Genomic DNA, 20,707 nt, shown 5'->3' on the forward strand with positions numbered 1-20,707 from the left:
ATGACAGGTGATTTATTTCTACTCTGGCGAAGAAAAGTTACAACCTGTTTCGTTCGATCGTTACGACTTGAGCAGATCCCTAAGACAATGCAGCCTATCGCAGCGTCTCAAAGCGCAAAACCACGGAAAAATGGGGGACAATCACACGCTTTCGCCTTTATAAGCAAATTCCGGTTATACGACGTTTATAATATTTGAATCGTTTTACAATATGGAATCGTGGCCTCGAATAACAGCATCGGACCGCGATCCTGTAATCATCAAGGTGCAAGAGGCCGAGCTTTGATCGCTCGATTGGACACTTGAATTCTTTTTCCTCAATGAGTACCAGTAAACTGCCTATCTACCGCTAAGTGCGTGGGATAGCGCTAAGTGCTGCAGCGGACATACACACACGTATCGCAGACTATGTCCTTCGTTCCACAGCTCTGTCCCAGTCAGCGGACAAGACTCGGGGAGTAACCATACCTGATGAGACGACACTGACGCTGGAAGACAGACGGTAACGCTGACGCATATGCTCCAGTAGAAACACTCAGCAGTCACTCGTAAACCCAGCCGAACAAGACACTGGCCAACAACCGCTGGAAGACACCGCGTCACGCGGCAAAACACAACTGGGCAATCGCACTCCGCAGCTCCGCCGCTTGGGAGGCGTGTGACGGGCGGACCCCTTCTTGCGGTTTGCTGGTGGTCATTTTCCGCATCTTCGAGAAAAGGTGTACGCCACGGGGTGCCCGCAACAGGGCGAGAGAAAGAACGCGAGTCACAGCTACGCCGTATTGCTGGGGAGTGGGACGTGCGCAAATGAGCACGCATATCGAGAGAGAAGCGGACGGGGACCACCGCGGTGTGAGTCGTGGACACTCCGCCCGCGGGAAATTCGGAGGAAAGGAGACGCGGGAGAATCGCAATGAAGACGTGCGAGCACGACCGAGAGCCGAGTTGACGTGAGCGAGCCCATGGGTGTGAGATGCCGCGCGAGACCGGCATCCCCCGTGCCTGCATGCGAGGGTTATGCAGCAACCGCAGTGGCGGGGACCAGCGAGGCAGGGTGCCGGAGAAGGGCTGCTGCTGCTGCATGCGCGAAGATGAGGCGGAAGATAGACTTGTCTCTCTCCTCGTGCAGCACGCCGCGCAGGCGAGCAAAAGAAGGCACTCGCGCGCTAATCACTCGCCTCGTTGCCGCCTTGGCGCACCCCCGCCGCCGGTGGTGCCCAACGGAGAGCACGTGTGTGTGGGCGCCCTTTAACGAGCAGCAGCGCGCGTCTCCCCGAGTCCATGAAAACGGGATGAGCGAGCACGGAGTACGCGGGGCTTCGTGGTTAACGAGCACGGTCGTCGAGAGGCCTCCTCGCCCAGAAGCCCGGATTAAAAGACACGTGCGCACCACCGAACCGCGCTGCTCGCGCACACATTTCTTTTTTGTCACCCCTTCCATTTCTCTAAAGGCGGAAATGGCCATGCACTGACTACTCCTACACACTCTCTTGAAATCATCAAGCTGGTGGCGACCCCCTCCCTACATCTTTCTCCTCGGTTTCTCTACCCCTCCGGTCCGCTCTGGTCGTATATAGCTGATGGAGGTATATGATGCATTCCACTGGGAATTCCTACCACTCTCCAAGCAGCGATGCGGAACTAAATCCAGACTGGAGCCTGAGAAAGCCTGTCCCAATATAACGTGCCAGATGCTTCCAGAGCAGTACCCACGTGATCAATTTTCTGTCGTACCTCGGTCGCGCTCCTATAGGTAGAAGGTGGAGCGCCTGCGTGTGCTCTTAGCTGGAGCGCGGGGCTATGCATGAACCAAGCTAGAGCTCGCGTTCGGTCAGCCGAACGTAAAGCGCGCCGCGAGAGCCGTCGAGGCCGCTCGAAAGCAACCTGTCCAGTGTGTCGTTAGTTCTGCTTTGCCCAGCTATACCCTTGGTGCGCCATTTCGGGCTGCCATGGCCCTATACAGGGAGCGTCGACATCTTGTGCAGGACGCACAGGAGATGAGCGGATCTATAGATGACAGCGCTTCCCCTTCGTTTCAACATTGCGGCTGCTGAAACGACGTCATTGCCGTGATGGCTCCATTGCCAACGGCTGAGCCACATTGCACTGGCAGCGTATCGTAACGAGCGTGCCTCAAGCGCCGGAGGAAGGCGCGGCCACCGTTCCCAGGCGTCCGCGGTGCCGGACTTGATCGTCGAGCGACACGTCGCTTCAACGTTAGCGCGCGTGCCTCGAGGCGTAATGAAGACGACGACGAACAGGGACCGTGCACTTGACTGGACCGATACTATACGTTGGCATCACGAATACTATAGAACAGCGCTGTCTTCTCGTTGCTGAGTTCCGAGTTCGTTGCTGAGCTCGCAATTGTTTTAGGATAAGCTGAGGCCGCTGTTAAGACACGTTATGACACGCGCTCAAAGTGCACTTTCATTGCGGGTGTAAGACCAGCAATATCAGGTGAGACGTCATTATTTGCCACAACGTCGTGTCAGCCTACTCAATTAGCTGATTAACACAGCGGAATTTATTACGAAGTAATTCAGTTTCATTTATTTATGGCGAAAAGCCCATTAATGCCTATAAGAAACTGAATTCGAGCATTACGCTCGCTGTGCAGTAATTCTGCTCTTATGGGAAGGCTAATGTAGGCGAGATTTCCAATATACAAAATTTTAGTAGACGGGGCACAGTCATGTTTATGCTTGCTAAAACTTCTCTTGCCCAAGCGAAGCGCGGTCGGTGTCTCGCTAGGCGACTTTCAGCGCATCAGCTTGTCTCGGCTTCGGCTTCTCACGTCTTCGGTGCGTCTTCGATGCCAGTCAACGAAGCGTCGTTGTCGTGCAACGTAAATGCTTGGCGCAGTAAACTTACCTAAAAACGTCACAATCTCTGTCTCCCCTTCATTATACTTTTTTAGAAGCGCTCCCTGCAGTCGTATTATCGTTCGCATTATTCACCACAGCGTGCAAGAACCAAAGCGACACTTACAGCGCTGACGTCCAGGGCAGTCCTTGGCCGGGAACTCTTCGCAGCGCCTGGCAACCCGCATGAGTCGTCGAACTGCACAGAGCAAACAAGAAAACCATCACATTGAGGCGTAACCCGATAAGCGCCTTCAGAGGCTCGATTAGTGATGAAACGCTATCGTTTGGCTTTTTATCTATGCACGAACCACAAGCCCACTCCCACATGAACGAGTGACTGATTTCATTCATGGAAGGTCCGGCGTCCGATAAACACTCCTGCATGAGAGACAGCTTTTCACGACCTGGGGTTCTTTAACATGTCGCAAATGCTCAGTGTGCGAGCGCATTCCGCCACCAGCATCGGCCCGGGCCAGGTTCGAACCTTCGCGCTCAGCAGCGAAGTACCGTAACCACTGAGCCAGCGCTGCGGGCAAAACCTCAATTATGACGCGACTGAGAGAGATGCTCTGAACGAGCGTCCATTGAGAGGCCGTAACACTACGCGGCGGTGTATTACGCTAATAATAATAATAATAATAATAATAATAATAATAATAATAATAATAATAATAATAATAATAATAATAATAATAATAATAATAACAAAATATTTTATTCACTGAAATTTGTACAACGTGTTCGAGCATTACGCTCAAACAGCGCTTATGGCGTCTGAATACATCTCGAACATCTCAAATTTCGCATATCAATGAATTTCACAGGTATAACGCATTTACACGTGAATACACGTAGGACATATGTGATAAGCAATGTTTCAAAAGGTTGTAAAAGGTGATTTTCTCAAAGCTCGATCAATCAGTGAACCACGAAGAAGCCCGCCGCAGCCGACAAGGCCGAGCGCTGACTGCCACACGCGAACACTTTGACAGCTTCCTTTTCTTTTTTCTTTTTTTAACCTATTTAAAAAAGTGTCGTAAGCACCTCCACTGCTCCGATAGACCTCAAATAAATCTGATGCTTCCAACAGAAATTACGCGGAGGAAATAGCGTTGCGCTTAAAGAAGTTTTCTGGCAGGAGTGAGATCAATAATACTAAAAAGCAGAAAGAAAAGTCGTTCGCTGAAGTGCAGGAAAGCAAGAAAAAAAGATGCAATATCACATCTACCCTCAAAAGGCAAATATTAGCAGGTAACTACAAGAGCTTGTAGCGCGCATTTCACGCCACAAGATGATGTACGGCTTGTCCACGACTTTCGGCGCCAAGGATCAGAACCACCGATGGCCGCGCCTCCCGAAACCTTTCGAAGGAAAACTGCATTGCCAGGAAACAATGTATCGCGCCGACAGGGAGGGCTGCTTATCAAGAGAAATGATAGATGTTTGTGCGGTTCGGTAATTTACAAAAAGAAAAGAAAAGGCACGCCACCGCGATTGATACAGCAGCCTCTTCGAAAGCGGAAGAAAGGAAATTTTAAATTGCCATTGTTAAAACAGCAGCTTCCCTAGGCGGAGTTGTTCCTTCGGTTTTGTTGCAGTTTTGCTGGAAGACGCGGATTCTGCGAGAATGGAACATTCTCGTATTGGTTCTTTTTTCTTCGCGCAGCGTCTTACGTCATCGCCACGCTGACTCAAGAAAAAGGCACAACATAGAACGGGAAAGACAGCGCAAACAACAGCGCTCGTGGCTCATTACTCTCCGGTGCTACACTCGCATTTAGGTTTTAAGGTGGCCCGTTCTCTCAGGAGAAATATAGAGAGAGAAAAAAAAGAAAGAAAAGCAGAAACGTCGCCCGACGAGATTTCAGAGAGCGCGGATTTACGGTAACACCCGGGGGCGGAGAAGAGGACTGAGCAGCACCTCGGAACCCTTTCGGCGTGCACGGAAACAGAAAATGGCCCAGCCAAGACCGAAGACAGACAGACAAGAGAAGAAACAACGCCATTCCGAGTGCCGACAAAAAGTGACGTAGTATAGTTGGAAGAAAAGCTCCGGCGGCGTCTGGCACTAACTGACCCCATTTTCCGGAATCCTCTCGGGAAATCAGCGGAAACCGACCACGAAACAAGTCCCGATTTCTCCTCGCCCTCCAGGCGCAGCGGTGTCGGGCCTCTCGTCCGCCCTCCGCTGTATTAGACCTCTTTAAGTCCATCATCCCTCACTGCGCGCGAGATTTTTCACTCCCTCTCGGCGGCCACTCCCTGCCCTCTCCTCTACAAACAGCAGCCGTTCCGGCTCACGCGGAGTTTCACTGCAGCAACGGCACAGAGTCACGACAAAATCGTCTCCCTAATTGATTCAGTGCATGCGTACACGCCAACCGCCCTAGACGACACATTACGCGCTTGTTATGATAATAATTAATCCACTGAGCAAGCTGTTAGACATTCTATTTATTGCGTAATTTGTTCCACGCAAAAAAAGAAAGAAGTTCGTCCAAATAAAAATTTCAGCATTGCGAAAAAGATAAATCAATGTGCAGCACTTGCTTAAACGTAGAAGATCGTTGTCTTTCAGAGTCGCACGATCAACAAGGTCTTCGTTTGTAGGCGACAAAGCTTTGGTTTCATTTGCAAAACTACAAAACAAACTTGCGAAAACGCGATAGGCGCCCATTACGGGCTTAGAGATGGCGACAACGACACTTCGTTTCTCATTATTTCTGGCGAAGCTAAAGAATTCCGGCGCCATCGACCGGCTCGTTTGGCCGAGGACTCGAGATTAATGGACGTCCCACCTCTGCCACAAACGACCGCACCTGTCCCCTCGGAGGCCTGCAGCCCAACCGGGGGGGGAGCAATTAACGAGCTCCGCTGTGAAATGCGAAGAGGAAACGGCTCATAAATCGGCGTTGCCCTTCCCAGCATTGGCAGGGATGGGGCCACGAATAAGGCTATCACGTGGCGCCCCGCGGTTCCAGCTAGCGGGTCTCCTGGTGCTGCTGTTGGCCAAGAGCAGAATATACTCCCACCTTATCGTAGCGCAAGCCCAGAGCATACGTCCTCTCCCGTCCACCAAGTTTCTCATGCGCAGGGTCTCGGTTGGTCCAGCTGCCTGAGTCGCTCGCAGCTTTCGCAGGTCTTTCTTGCCCACGGCATCCCGAGAAACGACGTGCTCGAGCGTCGTCGTCTCTGACGCCGACGACTGCGTTTCCAGTGCCTTCCTGTGATTCGCTTATGCCGAAAGACCGCAACCAGGACGCGCACAAAAGGGAAGACACGTAGACGGCGACACCAATGTGCCTCGCTCTCCGTGTGTGTCCATTTTGCGGCAAGTATGTCTTTCAGCAAACACCAACGGTGCCAAGAAGCAGTTCTTTCGATTCACTTATATCACGTGCATTTTCCGAATGCGGAAGATTCCTTCACGAAGAACATTTTGGTCCAACAGAACATTGCTGGTCGCGCCCCTGCTTTATGGCGGTATGCTAAATATCTCCACAAGAAATTTTCCTGATTATGTAATAAAGCTTCCACAGATTTGATTGATTGATTGATTGATTGATTGATCGATTAAATTGTCCCGAGGCGCGTCGCGGTAAAGAGCTTCCGAGCCGCCGAATGCGTCAGGAAACCACGTTTCCCGATGGTTCCCATGTGAGCTTCTCGGTTCACACTTTTATAGAATTCTGTAGACGAAGCGGAGAACAGAGAAAACCAAGTTCAGTTCGCCACTTATACGTCACAGAATTCCGCCGTGAGAATCACCGGGACAAGAGTGGACGGTTGAACGCGCTGAGTCATCATGCATGCTCAGTCCGCGTGAGGACCTCACCATGAGCGTTATTCTTACACTGGGTAGATTCTGTTTCACTTGGTTGATGAAGCAATGCACGAGAACAATTCCTAAGCCCCAGTCCACTTGTCGTAAATACCGACGTGGATGAAGTATGAAGCGTACGCAACAACACCACGAACTACAGGTTGCGGTTGTGTAAGCAAACAAACAAACAACCTCAACGAAATGGTGTCAGACACTCGTCGCATGCAGTTTTCAGCCTTATAGGGCAATCGGTTATACAAGTGTCCCGGTTCTGGCAGAGGGCCTTCCGTTGCGCTCCACTGAATGGCGGAAGAATCCTAAGCTATAGCCGGCACTGAAAAAGCCCCTTGGAAGGTTTATTTCATTACTTACTTGCTCTCAAGGTCCGGACATTAGAGAGAAGAGTGGGTAAAACACACAAAACCGGAAAATAGAGCGGGATAATAGAATTATACAATGATTTCAGTGATGCCAGTTCTGAAGGCATTTGTACGTGTGATTGAAGCAACGGCGTCGGGAATGTGATCCCAGTCGGAGCTTGCGGCGGGGACAAATGAGTTAAAGCAGAAATTGTTGCCGCATTGAGGTACACCAACGGGTGCTCGATGCGTTGGGAACTAAGTACGGGTAGTAAAAAAAGCGAGTCACGTAGGACAGGGGTAAAGTGTACATTTTATGGAAAAGACACAGACGGGAAAATTTTGCAACGAAGATCAAGCAAACTGAGAAATGTTTTCATTAGGGTGACAGTTGCTGTGCCTGAATAGCTCGATGGAATAAGGTGTACAGAGCGACTTTGGATTATTTCGATAGAAATAACGAGGGAATTAACAGTGGGGATCCAAAATAGAAGACGCATATTCCAATTTAGGATGCACTAATGTTTTACAAAGCAGAAGTTTTAAACTGCTAGGGGCAAGTGAGAAATTATTCAAATTTTAACCAAGTGATCGATTTGCGCTGTTGATGACGTGCTCTATGTGTACTTGCCACGAAAGGTTCTCGGGAATGTGGGCTGCAAGGTATTTGTGCGTTTCGCGTATGCCGTTTCCGGAGCTGCACTTCTCTGACCACGTCGCGCGAGTGAGCGCGTGTCCGTACAGCGCCGCCGTGAGAAGTCGAGCGCACTACCTGCGGCTGCAGTGCGCATACTGCGGCCACATTCACAGCGCGGTGCCACTGCATCCTCGCACAGTTCCTTCGTCGGTAGCCCCCGGTGGTGGCATGCCGGCTCGCCGCTGCGTTCACGCTGTTTCGAGCGACTAAATGCGCGGGCCCATCAATAACCGCGCGCCCACCCCGGCGGACAGATCGCGTCGCCAGCTCCCGCCGTCCGGCCGGCGGTCGTCCATTTACTCGCCACGTTCGTTCGTCGGGCGAGTCGAGCAGCGCTTCGTTCTACGCGCGGAGGCAAAAGAGAACGCGAGCTCGTGGTTTCCTCGTTAAAGGCCCCGCTGCGACGGCGGTTGCCTTTTCTGCGGGGAGGTCCGCCCGCCGAGGACAGCGGGGCGCCCGTATCGCGTTGCATCGGGAACGGGGCAGTCGGCGATCGCGATGGGCCGCCCTGCGAGCGACGACGCCGCAGACGTTTACTGGGTCTCACCGACGAAACGTGGCGCAGCAGCGTCCGAGGCAGTGGCACTGGACGACCACCGCGGTAATTATAAGCTTAGACGACAACCGGTGCTGCTGCGTCGGGCGTAAGGACGGTGAAGCGTCGCCAAGCCACGAGCCGATCTCACCTGCCCGCACAGCGTCGTGACAAACAAAAGGTGGCAGCCCGGAGCATTGACGAAGGTAGTCAAGCTGGAGCGATGCGCCAACATGGACCCTTTCATTGGGACCTCTACCCTCGGATTCGTCTACATCGTCTACATAGACGTTTGCTCCTCAGTTCACGAATTTCTTAGCAAGTCCGACCGAATGGCCCCTTAAATTCGTATCTGTTCCTTTTCTTTCGTGACTACTGATTGTTCCTGCCATTACTGCTTTCGTTTTTAACACGTAATTTCACCTTTTTCGCGGCACTTGCTCTACAGTAGTTCTGAAAGTTTATGTGTGGTTATTACTTGCACTAATCCACCACAGAGGGTCGAATGGGCAACAACGACTCCTCGGACGGTGTTCAAACTACACGCGGGTGCGACATATTGCCGCGACGCAGCTCCCACAGAAGGAACAGCGCGCTGCGGTGTAGATACGAAACGTGTCTTGCACGATTCCTAAGAATGGCGTATTACGCCCGCTGAGGCCTGATGGTGAGAGTATCCAGCACCTGTGCTAGAGGCCCTCTGCTCGAATCCGGCCGTCGGACCTGGAGTTCTTTAACGTGCACCCAACGCACGGTACACGGGCGTTTTTTGCATTTCGCCCCCATGGAAATAGGGCCAAAACGTTGTCTTTAAATACATTTTCACCTGTTCTGTTTTTCCTTCCAGATTGTTTCAGGCCAGGCGAGATTTCGGCAGACGCGCCCGAGGGTTCGTCTGCCACGGCCGCTGTTCTGGGCGCTTCCACTGGCGGTGTGCTCGTTCCCACCGGGTGTCAAGCCAGCCATAAATCATAACAAGGTGCGCGAGACTAGGGAGAAAGATAACGAGACGGCAACCGGCAGTGGGAGGCAAACCGTGCGAGCAAAAAATAAATAAATAACGACAAAGTAAGTAAACGTCCATTCCGCAAACTGTCCAGCCGCCATTGTGTGGTAGCGGTAAAGGATCACCTGCGACTCCGCCTTGCGGTCCCGCTGTGGTTTTCGCCGGGGAGCAGATTCCTTTGTGACGCCCCAAGAACGGTAAGTGACGAGGGCGAAAATGTAATTTGTGCATACTTTTCGTCGAGTCAGCTGGTGCGCAGGACTCCTTTGAGTAAGTAGGTGGGAGAATCCTTCGATTACAAGAATCGTCAGTTGGCCATGGCATAAAGTGGCTGTGCACCGTGTACCACGACGTGTTCCATTGTACACTGTACGAAAGAATTTTAACGTAAAGAAAACGTTGTACTCATTGTGTATGCCACGGCAATAAGTTTAAAACTCAACAAAGCATATATACACTGCCGCACTATCTGTTTGCTGCGATTTGTTTTCATATTGCGCATTATTGTATATAATTGGATATATTATTGTATACAGTGCCTAATGTTTCCTTGTTATCGCTGTAAACAGTTTTCACAAATATGCTCGAAAATATTTTGCCGTCCTGCTGCAGCGAATGTCTGGAAGTCCGAAGCTATAGTCAGGTTGCGCTTGAGCAACTTCTGTTCGCCCTCTTTCCAGGGAGACACTACAATCTTTTGCGATGTACAGTCAGCGTCAAAAGTTTAAGACGAACGGGCTGCGAGGAAAACCTGAATACTTCCGCAGCCTCGTATTCGCAATCGCAGACCGTACTATATATCAAATGCAAACGTAGTGTCGTGCGGTATTGCTGGCTACGATAAATGAAACATTTACGGGGATAGGCCTATGTGAAGATTTGTCTCGGCGTTCAGCCTCGCCTTGGAGAAACGGAAGACGATGAGAAGTGGTCGCAAAGAGAGCGTGCCTCCAAATACCTCTGTGTACCGACAGGCGCGTAAATTCAAACCATCGCACGGTTCGCCTAGGGCACATACGGAAGGACTCACCCAGGGGACGGGCCAGGAAACTTACGCAACGGAAAACAAAATGCACAACGATAAACGTGAAAAAAGTTGGACTTCGGGGAAGGGTCGTTAATCTTGCTTGCTTTAACCGACGTCGACCAGTAATTAACGAGCTTACGAAGCCAAAAAAGAAAGAAGAACCCGTGCATCGGCTTTCACGGCAGTCTTATCGGCACGTCCACTCTGCCCTCTCCTCGAGCGAGGCAACAAAAACACGAATTAGTTTCCCCGGGGACTTCCTGGAGGAGGGAGCGCAGCCGCCCCCCGACGACTGCTGGTCGACCGACGAGGCGCTAGTTATACGCACGAGGCCGTTTAACCCTAAACCAGTCCGCAGTACGGCCGAGCCGCGGTGAACGCCGAGATAACCAGATTAATCGCCCTTGTCTCGGAAGGCGATCAGCACGTGGTCGCCGCGAATGGTACGGTGCAAATGGAGAGGGGCCCTCCGGAGCAGCCGCCATCTTCTGCCCCTCGAATCAACGCGAGCGACGTGGAAGACAACGAAATGCGCGCAGAGATCCGCAGCAGACGACGCACGCGGGACAACCACGCGCGAGCAGAGGAACGTCGCAAACAACTGTCATAGCCAAGTTATACGCACCTCAAGTGGAAGATCCTTGACACGAAAAGACTCCGCGAGCACCGGTTTCCTGAAGCGGCGCCGTCCGCTAAAATGTCAACGCTGGCTTTCCCTTATTTGCACAACCTTCACGCACTGTTCCATTTTCCATGCGCGGCGAGACCTTTGGCTTCACGGGGACTGCGCTATGACGTCTGCCAGTCCGAGGCCAAAAAATGTTTATTTTATACACACCTTTACAAGTTAAGGGCGTCACAAGCTGTGGGGAGCAGGTCATAAGAAGCGTAGAAAGATGCGTGCGGTATTCTAATACGCGGACGACAAGTCCCAGAAGGCACCAGCAGCCGCAACGCTGCTTGAAAAATTGACACTGTTGTCGCTCGCAAGACTCAAACGTACACCGGACGAGGCTCGTTTCCTGGTTCGCGAGCCAGTCAAATCAGTCGATCGCATTCTGACGCTTATAATTGAGACTTGTGCGCGGCCAGCGGCCTTCTGTCGAGCTTCGGCTTTATTATCATATGAAAAAAGACCGACATACAATAAAGCGTTGAAGAGCGTGCGTTAGTCATTCAAAGGCAATCGACGAGCACATACGGGTGGGTAACCACGTGAAACAAATTTCCGGCAGGATTTCCGACGCGATGTCACCCGACATCCATTGATAACCGCCATGAAAGCCACACACTCCATATCACTAAGTCATGTCTCGCTGAAAGGCAAGCAGCGGTAAATATTTGTTTCGGCAAAGTCTGCTCACTCAATGCTATCGCACACAACTTTTCTAACCTCATCGCGATCGCTTGCATTCCCTTGCCTTGGCGCCCGTTCATGTGAATTACGTGAACGGGTTAACTGTTCCCTGGTGATGGTGCAGGCCAGCCGCAGGCCTGCTAGACAGCCAGTGTTATACTTACTCTGTGGCATGCCCAACTTCCCCTTCTTCCTTCTGAGCCTCAACAAGACTATGCGCAACTTTTTTTTTTTTTTAGACCTTTGCGTCTTCGCGTTATGTTTACTGCGCAACCTGGTCACTACAGTGTACACTACGAACCGCACTATAGTCATGAAAGAGAGAAGGCAGAGCTGCAGGTATCGCTTGGAAACTGAGAAACTCGCGATCAGTAGAAAAGACGAAGTTGGTCCCCACAGTTCTTTGAAAGGATCGTGGCGCATCAACGGAGTAGAGCAGTTCATCGGGAGGTTGAAAGCTACGTCGTATACCGAAAACGACATCAAACTGCGTAGAACAGTCGGGAAGCGATCGCACTAACGTACATTTTTATAAACACTGAATCGCATGCAGTTTGACAACGACGCGAACAAAAAAGTAAATAAACACGCAAATGTAGAAATTCTAATTGTCCCCTTTATATTACGACGGACAGAGCATCCTTCGACACTCGAATCACCCCGCCCAATAGTCGCGCACCAGGGATACAGCGATGGCGAATGCTGCACCGAATGGATTAAAAGCCTCCGGTCATATCGCCGGGCTCGCCCCCAGACTCGCGATGCAGGCCGAAATTCGTGTCACTATACGAGTACGTACGAACCATATAGGCGCAGGCGGCCTTTTAGCTTCCTCATGAATAAAAACCATCGATTAGGAGACAAGGGCGGCACGCGCTCGTGCAACTTAACGGACGACGCCATCATCGAGCGCTGGCCGTGTCTGCTCTCATTCTGCATTACATTGCGGGTCGGCGCAAGATGGCACACTCGCAGACGAAATTAAATCGCAGAAGGACGCGGCTTGCCTCTCCAATGAGAGGGCGGCCTTCTGACCCTTCTTCTTTATCGCTTTCCCATTCTGGACACAACGACCCTTCCCTCCCCCCGACGTCCATTTTCTGCCCTCGGCGAACCCTCTATAGACGCACACTGCAGGAGCGAGAAGAGCGGCGCACCCCGGCGGCATCCCAAGGTCTCTTCCACATATATATGTGCGTTCATATCCCGAACCAGCGCGCAAAAAGCGCGGACGAAAAAATAGAGAGAGCAGAGGACGGCCGCCTCGTCTGCTCCCTTTCCGCAGATCCGCGGCCGCATTGCATGACATGCATGCGATGCGCTCGAGCACCGAGGCAAGCTGACTTGCAAATCAGTGACAATTTGCATCTCAAACTGCGCCTCGACGTCATGCATGCTTTCTATCCCCGCTCTTACTTTGTTGTGCCTTTCCTTCTTTTTTTTTTTCTTGGCCGCGTGCTCGGGAAGTGCACGTCTGCCTCTCCTTTTTATCATAGGTTCACTGCGCTCTTTCAGCCCCGATTGTTTACTTTGAAGCCACCGCCCTGCGCGCACGTATACTCGCTTCAAACTTTGGCTTGTTTGAGTTTCGCTGCCCGGCCACGGTGCTGGCCCGGACTCGCGCAACCGTGACACGAAAGTAAGAGGGCCAATATTAAACTTTCTCTATACATACACCCACATACATACATACATACATACATACATACATACATACATACATACATACATACATACATACATACATACATACATACATACATACATACATACATACATACATACCATACATACATACATACATACCATACATACATACATACATACATACATACATACATACATACATACATACATACATACATACATACATACATACATACATACATACATACACACACACACACACGCACACGATGTACTCGCCGCGGTGGCTTAGCGGTATGGTGTTGCGCTGCTAAGCACGAGGTCGCGGGATCAATTCCCGGCCGCGGCGGCCGCATTTCGATGGGGGCGAATGCAAAAACGCCCGTGTCCCGTGCATTGGGGGTACCTTAAAGAACCCCCTGGTGGTCAGAATTAATCCGGAGTCCTCCACTACGGCATGTCTCATCGTGGTTGTCGCACGCAAAACCCTAAACTCAGTTCACACGATTTACTATGTATAGTGGCCACCGCTAGGCGGTGGGCCAGGATAAGCGAGCACACACGATAAAGACGATGTACTCGTATTAACGAGCGAGCGAAGACAGTGATAATAAAAAAAGTGTTTCCCGCGAACGTCGGTACGGCTCGTCTGGCCCCTATCTACGCTACAACTATAACGTGCATGCGAGGTCAAGGATTTTAGCGTGCAATTCTACGGCAGGCAACTCGACGACTCTTCCAAAGCCAGCCGCGAGGCGCGCTCGAAGCCGCACCAGTTTTTTTCACCGGTTTCAGCGCATGTCGTTGCTGTCGCAGCTGCTGGTAACAAGTAGAGAGAGACACACAAACAAGTGGCTGCTTCAGGCGGGATCATGCAAGCGAGGCACCCCGCGGCGGGTCTCTCGGTAGCTGCCGCCGCCCCCCATTAAACCGCAAATGCACTGCACAGTGTTGCCCGACGGGACAAGAAGGGGCGCGTATATTGCATGCCCCCTGGTGGTGGTCCTGGATGCACGCACCAATACGATGCCGTCGTGCATGCATGCAGTATATAGCCATCCCGTAGCGGCGACCTCTTTGTTGTCCGCGCAGATTTCGCTGATCGTTCCGCTCCGCTTCACAGGGTTCCTCCCTTTGAACGCAGCTGCTTTTTCTGTTCTTGACCGAGTGCCGCAGTCCGTGACCCGTGTATCTTAGAAGCCCGTATTTGTGTCTGTGTGCGTGTGTGTGTGCCCGTGCAACGAAGGGGTCTCGGCTCTTTACGTATAAGACGGTGTTCAGTGATGCTCATTCTCTCCAGCCAGTCTGCCACTTTTCAGTTGATAGTCGACGTTTGTCCAGTGCCTCCTCGTTCTTCTTGCGTCATCCATGTTTTGTGTGGCTGCCTTTCGTTTCCGTGAACCCTCCACAAACCTGCTCAGCTTTCTGTGGTCTACATACGCACTGAAAGCACAGCAGCAAGCGAGAGAATATCTGCTCCGCAAGGACAGACTCGAGCCGACGCAGGTTTCATCCCAAAATGTGTGGCACTGGCAGCCGCGAAGAGTTGACTTGGAATTGAACGGAAATAGTTACACTAGCTGGATGCTAATAAGGGCTTCCATTAAAAGGCAGTGGAAGTGCAGGCTCGTAAGGTAAACGTGCAAGCTTTACGAGAGAGCGCGGGAACTGTGGGTAGACCTAGCTGCTTCCCGCCCGCAGCGTAAAAAAGGACATGCAGAAGCCGCGATTAACGGAATACGTTAATGCTTATACGGTCATCGGGCAGCAACTTCCCCAAAGCAGGCCACAGAGAAACTGCCGAATGGTGCGCAGAGGGCCGCGATCATGTATTAGCGTCCGAGCCCTAGCTATAGCGCATGCTCACTGCGCTATCCGACAGTTGGGACTGAACCTCCCAAGGGATGGCGCTCCCGCTAAACAAACAGACAACAAATGGAAATAACGAGGTGGTTGGCATGTACGCGTGCTTCGATTTGCTTCCAGTCGTGGGCACTCAGGCTCATGCGTCGACGTACATCAGCAGCTAATCATTCGCGTTCGCACTCACGCCCACCCACACTCGCACTCACTGACATCTACTGGCCCTCACGTCTACACTTTCACTCACAGGCGGGCACTCACGTTTATACGCTTACTCGTGTATTCACCCATGCTCGCGTCTACTCACACTCGTAGATACCGCCTAATGTTCACTATCACGTCTACGCACAACCCCCTCACATTGACGCTTTTAAAATGAGTATGAGTGTATATACTCATGAGTAAGTATGCCAACCTATGTCAAAGTGTGCAACAACTGCAGTAGTGATGGTGCATGATTACTGATGTTTGTATTCCATTTAATTTCCGCTTTTCTTTCCTCATGTTTTCATTTCCTCTATTCCCTCCTCCTGAAAGAGTAGGCAGGCGTTGTGCCCCTCTCGGTGGCAGTTGTCAGCTTTCTCCCTCCCTATTTCCTTCGTGTCCTTATGTCTTATATGTACACAAACCAAATAATAATAATTCCATTTACGAAATGTTCGTTTTAAGGGCTATTCGGACGTGTGATGACGCGGTGCTTGCTCTGAAACCGAGGTAACACCTCGGCATCCCACAAACCGAGCTGAGAGAGCAATCGACGGCACGCTTGCTGTCAGCTGCAAACGCTTACGTCTTTACTACACGCGCAAACGCGGTCCTAAAGGACGCTGAAGCCGCGCGCACGATGCCGGCGGTGCAGATCGGGGCAGGAGTGGGGAAGATGCCGAAGCCCCGTGACCCCTTCTTCCCTGGCGGACGTAACCATTACTGCGTCCGGCGATACACTGCGAGCGTTGGGCGAAGAAGCCGCGGAGGCTAATAAATTCATGAACCCATAAGTCCGGTCGACGAGGGAGGACAGATGGGCAATTTATTCCGCGAGACACTGGCGTATCGGCGCGCCGGCTGATCAAGATCGCACACTTCCTTCCCGCTTCTGTTTCGGCCACTCTCGTCTGCCACCGCCCTTTCCTGGCGCTCGTCTCCCTGTCGTCCGCTGCCTCGTATCGTATTTAGCGATGCCTCCTTTCTCGCCCCCGTCTTTTGTTGTTCGTAATGGCCGTGTTTTGCGATCGGCCCCCGAACGACTGGGCCTCGCCTCGGCGCTCTCTTCGGGGGGCCAACTCGGGGGAGAGCTGCTACTTGCGTGGCTTCGGAAAATGGTATATTAGATGGCGGCGCCACGTCCACCGGGGGAGGGAGAAGGCAGCAGGTCGAAGACGCAGCGCCACTCCCAGGTCCGGGTGCGCAAGCCAAATCCCTGCCGTCCTCCTCTCCGGCAACGAAGAAGACCCCAGTCTCCTTCGTGGCTGCTCCTCGATTCGACCCGAAAGATCGGTCCGGAGGGGGAGAAAAAAAAAAGGAAAAATCTACGGTAGCGATAAACAACAAAACATAATTATCGGAGCACAGGACGGAGACTCGAAACGACGAAGCGATGCGCCCCTCCCCCTCCGATCGAAAGCGGAGCAGCAGCAGACGAAAACCCGACAAGCTGCGGCCGCGCACACGCAAGCACAAAGAAGCAGACGACCGCGTGAAAAGGAGCAGACGACGCAGCGGCGACCATGCGCGGGAGCAAAACAGAAAAGGCATCAAAGCACGAACGATAGCAAAACCGAGAGATGCAAGAAAAGAAAGAAAGAGAGAGCAGAAGTGACCGGGCGAATAGCTAGGCTACCGAGTTGAGGACGCCGGCGAGGTTTAGGGAGGGGTAATTTGCAGGTTGAAGGGGCGAGCCACCGCGCCGGCTGCCTTCGTCCGGCTGGCAGGCGCGTTTTCTGCTGCGCCGCAGGCCTATCCCTCTCCCCTGCAATCCACCTGCTGTTCGGAAGCGTGTCGAACACGCTCGAGTTATGAAGCCGGCGCCCCGCCGAGGAAGCGGCCAGCACACACGAAGACCGAGGCACAGGCGCCAACCATGGTGCGCCCAGGAAGGAACAATCTTCTTTGTGCACCCTGACGTTGACTGCACAACAGATGGGCTGCTCGCGTGCGCCGAGGCAAGGACAGAGCGTCGGCCGAGCCTGACCACAGGCCTGCACACGGAGACGCCAAAAGTGGCCCAAAGATTGACAAGCTGCGCCGCCGGCAGAGAAATGTACTTTCAAATGTCCAAAAATCAGGTCACTCGGGCTCCAGTGACTCGATCTGGCGCACGTATACATAGCTATCGCTGAACGGCGCGCGTGGGCAAGTGCATCGTCTGCAGATGTCAGGGGAGGGGAGGGACAGATCTGGGCAGAGTTGAAATGGTGATGGTGACAAAACATGTGGCTCGCATTTTATCGACACGAAAAGTGCGCCGTGCTTCATCTCCGGCGCGAACCGATACGAGAAAGCATGGTCATGTCTAAGCATGGTCACGAAAGCTAGCGAACATCGATTCACAAAGTCTGAAACAGACAGAAAGACAAAGAACTTTTATTTTGGTCCTGAGAAGACGATGAGTGTCCCCCTTAGGGGACATCGTCTGCGGGCCGCACCCACGATGGAGCCGGGAGGTTGAACAATCCCTCTACAAAGAACGACTGCAATGGAAGCACCGTCCGTTCATCTCACCCTCGCGCATAATTGCAAAAGCAGAAGAAAAAAAATGAACAAATTGGTAAACCCTCCTTCGTAGGCGGCAGTGGAAAGCGCTTACGGATTTATTGATTTAAAGAAGAAATCCTATCTATCCGAGCTTGCAAATAGCCGAAAAGCTTCATGTATAGGAGGAGGCGTGCCAGGCTCCTCTCTCTGGTCAAGCGGCGCCTTCAGGCAGCGCGGTCGTGAAGTCCGGGCATGCCCAGTGGCACACAGGGCGTGGCCCAAGTTGGTGTCGAGCAAGTTCTTTGCAGAGCGGCACGCACACAGTGCCTCCAGAGTGGCTTTCTAGCTATTGTGAGAGGGTAATACCCTAAACAGCTAATATTCCTTTCAACTTTAGTATCCCTTGAAGCGCCGTCGAGTGCTGCATTTCTATGCCCAAAATCAATGCGAGTACAGGCAAATGAGTGCGTTGCTCGCTGCGAGTAATGTTCGTCGTCTCGGTGAAACCTCGTCAATTTCGCCAGGAGGTTTCGAAACGGCCTTCGCGGACGCATTCCTTTGCTGCCGCGGCTTCCTAAGCATCGAAGTCCAACACGTCGGCTCGATCGCGCAAAGTTGAGGAAGCTAGCCCAGCCCCAGCCCCCCCCCCCCCCCCTCCCCCCCTAAAATGCCTCTGCAATGTCCAACATACGAGACGCTGAATCTGATACCTCAAAACGTTGAAAACTTAACGCAAAGCTTCTATTTGTTGACAAGCTGCAGCTATGTTTTAGTTCGGATCTATCAGAAAACCAATTCATAATTAATTTCTACTTCAAATAGTATTTTCTTATTACTTTTTCCTGTTTTTTTTTTCTTTTTTTTAACTATTTTGTACGAATGTACTCTTCGTAGTTAGTAGAAGTAAAGCTGTTCAAGCTGTTCTAATTTTCTGTGGTGTGGAATGGTAATTGCGCCTTGTAAGATAATGGAAGGAAACGATGACTCTGCATAGAATAGCAAGGATAGAAGCGATTTTAGCCTTTTAGCGCGCAGGAAACACATCGGCGGTATAAAAGACGCATACAAATAACTTTGTCAACGTCTTTTATACGGTATTTTCTGTGCGCTATAGGGTATTTTCCCAGTATTTTCCGTGCGCTAAAAGGCAAAAATGGAATACAAACATCCACAAGCTCACGTTCTTCGAAGATAGAAGCGAAGTTTGTTTATTTTTCTTATCGCAACAAGAAGTATAGTGCAAGCGTGTGCTGTATAACCCGTTTCCAAAGGCTGCTAGACGGGTGACACGTGACCCCTCCTCTTGGCTCTCGCTCCCACGGGCAGCCTCTGGTAGAGGTGGAAGGACCAGGCGAGCAGGAAGAGCACGCTCCCCACGCCCAGCACGGCGAGCACGGGGTCCAGGGCGGCGTCGGCCTCGGGCACGGAGGACTCCCCCCCGCGGAGTCCGAGCCCGTCGTCGCCGGCTCGCTCGACGCGCACGCCCACGGTCTTGCTCTCGAGCGCGGAGCACGTGACCGGACAGTTGAAACAGCCGGCCGCCACCGTGAGGCAGTAGCGGAGCTCGGGCCTCAGGCCGTGCACGTGGAACACCGCGTTGCGGACAACCTGCGATCGTCGTGGCGCTGCGATCGTCCCCCGAGGAAGCGTTGCACTCGCACTGCGGCCATCTTATCTATACGGGAAGTGATCCTGTTCGACATGTACGGCGAATAAAATATTATTAAGACGCTCTAGTTGGAACACGCCGCAAGAAAACCGAAGGACGCCACTACGGGGGCTTTAGACGCAACGAGGCTCCCTAGACGCGACAGCATTGCGGCACCATCCTGCGAGGTCCTAGCGCGTGGTGGTGTGGCGGTGGGTATAGTAGCTATAAGGTAAAGTGCTAGTTGGTTTCTATCTATTCGGCACGACAGCAGCTAGCAGTCTCATGTCTGTTTTTGCGCTCAGCTACGACACTGTGAAGCTTTCAAATTTTGTTTTGTAAACTTAAACATATTCAGCGTTCTTTTTTTTTTTTTCATAATATAAAGGGCTAATTTGAAATTCCGAATGCAATAATAGCTAGAAGTATTTGGCGTTCTTTTTTTCACTTCATTAGAATCACTCTACGGGTCGAGTAATGACAGCGTATCAAACCGGCGCTTGTACGAGTGGTTGTGTGTCATGCAGGCGAGCCGTCTCACCGTGTGCCTGGACGCTGGTGCGAGTGAAATTTGTGTCGAATCGCCGCTGCTATGCGTGCTAGAGTTTGCTCTTCTTCAATACTCTGGTTTTCAGGACAGGAGAGTTCAATGCAATAATGTTTCTCCTTCTCTCTGGTGAGCTGTACTTCCTTTAGTGCTGGCAAGACATGGCTGAGCAGTGAGGGTGCTGCGGCAGCAAAATGATCGAACAGTTGATCCCATTGAAATCCAGCTGACTACTGCACGCAGTCAGTCCTACGAACCGTTTATCCGGCGGTGTAACCGGTGCAACTTTCGCCGAGCGTGTACCTGGTACTCTACCACGAGTCTGGCTCCCATCTGCTGGCATCCGCCCTCGTGGAGCCGCGCCACGAACTGCTGGCACGGCGGCTCGCTGCTGTCCACGCTCACCGAGGCGCTCAGGGTGCCGCCCGGTGACACGTTCCACAGCAGGCCCTGGCCAGGCGCTCTCTCGCAACATCGGTCGCGGGGTCCTTGACCTTCGTCACGCCAATAACGTCGCCCGCAAGCGGAGTTAGCGCGCGCCGTCTTACATGCCGTTTACATGAAACCGACAAAAACACGCCGAATCGACTTGTCGAGCTGAGCGAACGTCGTGTCGGGCTGCGCCAGCTGATTGCAC

The 20,707-nt window shown here is 52.1% G+C and overlaps 2 protein-coding genes across 5 annotated transcripts in view; both read right to left on the minus strand.

Moving 5' to 3' along the window:
• The window catches only part of LOC119432634 (adhesion G protein-coupled receptor L1-like), a 313,279-nt gene that overhangs the window by 254,857 nt on the left and 37,715 nt on the right, over window positions 1–20,707 (minus strand). For all 4 annotated transcript variants that reach the window (XM_049659268.1, XM_049659266.1, XM_049659267.1 and 1 more), the window contains exon 2: window positions 2,992–3,063. In XM_049659268.1, the coding sequence (XP_049515225.1) occupies window positions 2,992–3,063 (72 nt within the window). The remainder of the gene's footprint in view (window positions 1–2,991; window positions 3,064–20,707) is intronic.
• LOC125941607 (uncharacterized) lies at window positions 18,820–20,671 on the minus strand. The gene is made up of 2 exons (XM_049659270.1): window positions 20,374–20,671; window positions 18,820–19,483 (listed from the first exon to the last, which is right to left on the minus strand). Exons 1-2 carry the CDS (start codon window positions 20,401–20,403, stop codon window positions 19,151–19,153), a joined length of 363 nt encoding a protein of 120 aa, XP_049515227.1. The 5' UTR covers window positions 20,404–20,671; the 3' UTR covers window positions 18,820–19,150.

This window comes from Dermacentor silvarum, chromosome 11, assembly GCF_013339745.2.
Source record: "Dermacentor silvarum isolate Dsil-2018 chromosome 11, BIME_Dsil_1.4, whole genome shotgun sequence".
NCBI lineage: Eukaryota > Metazoa > Arthropoda > Arachnida > Ixodida > Ixodidae > Dermacentor > Dermacentor silvarum.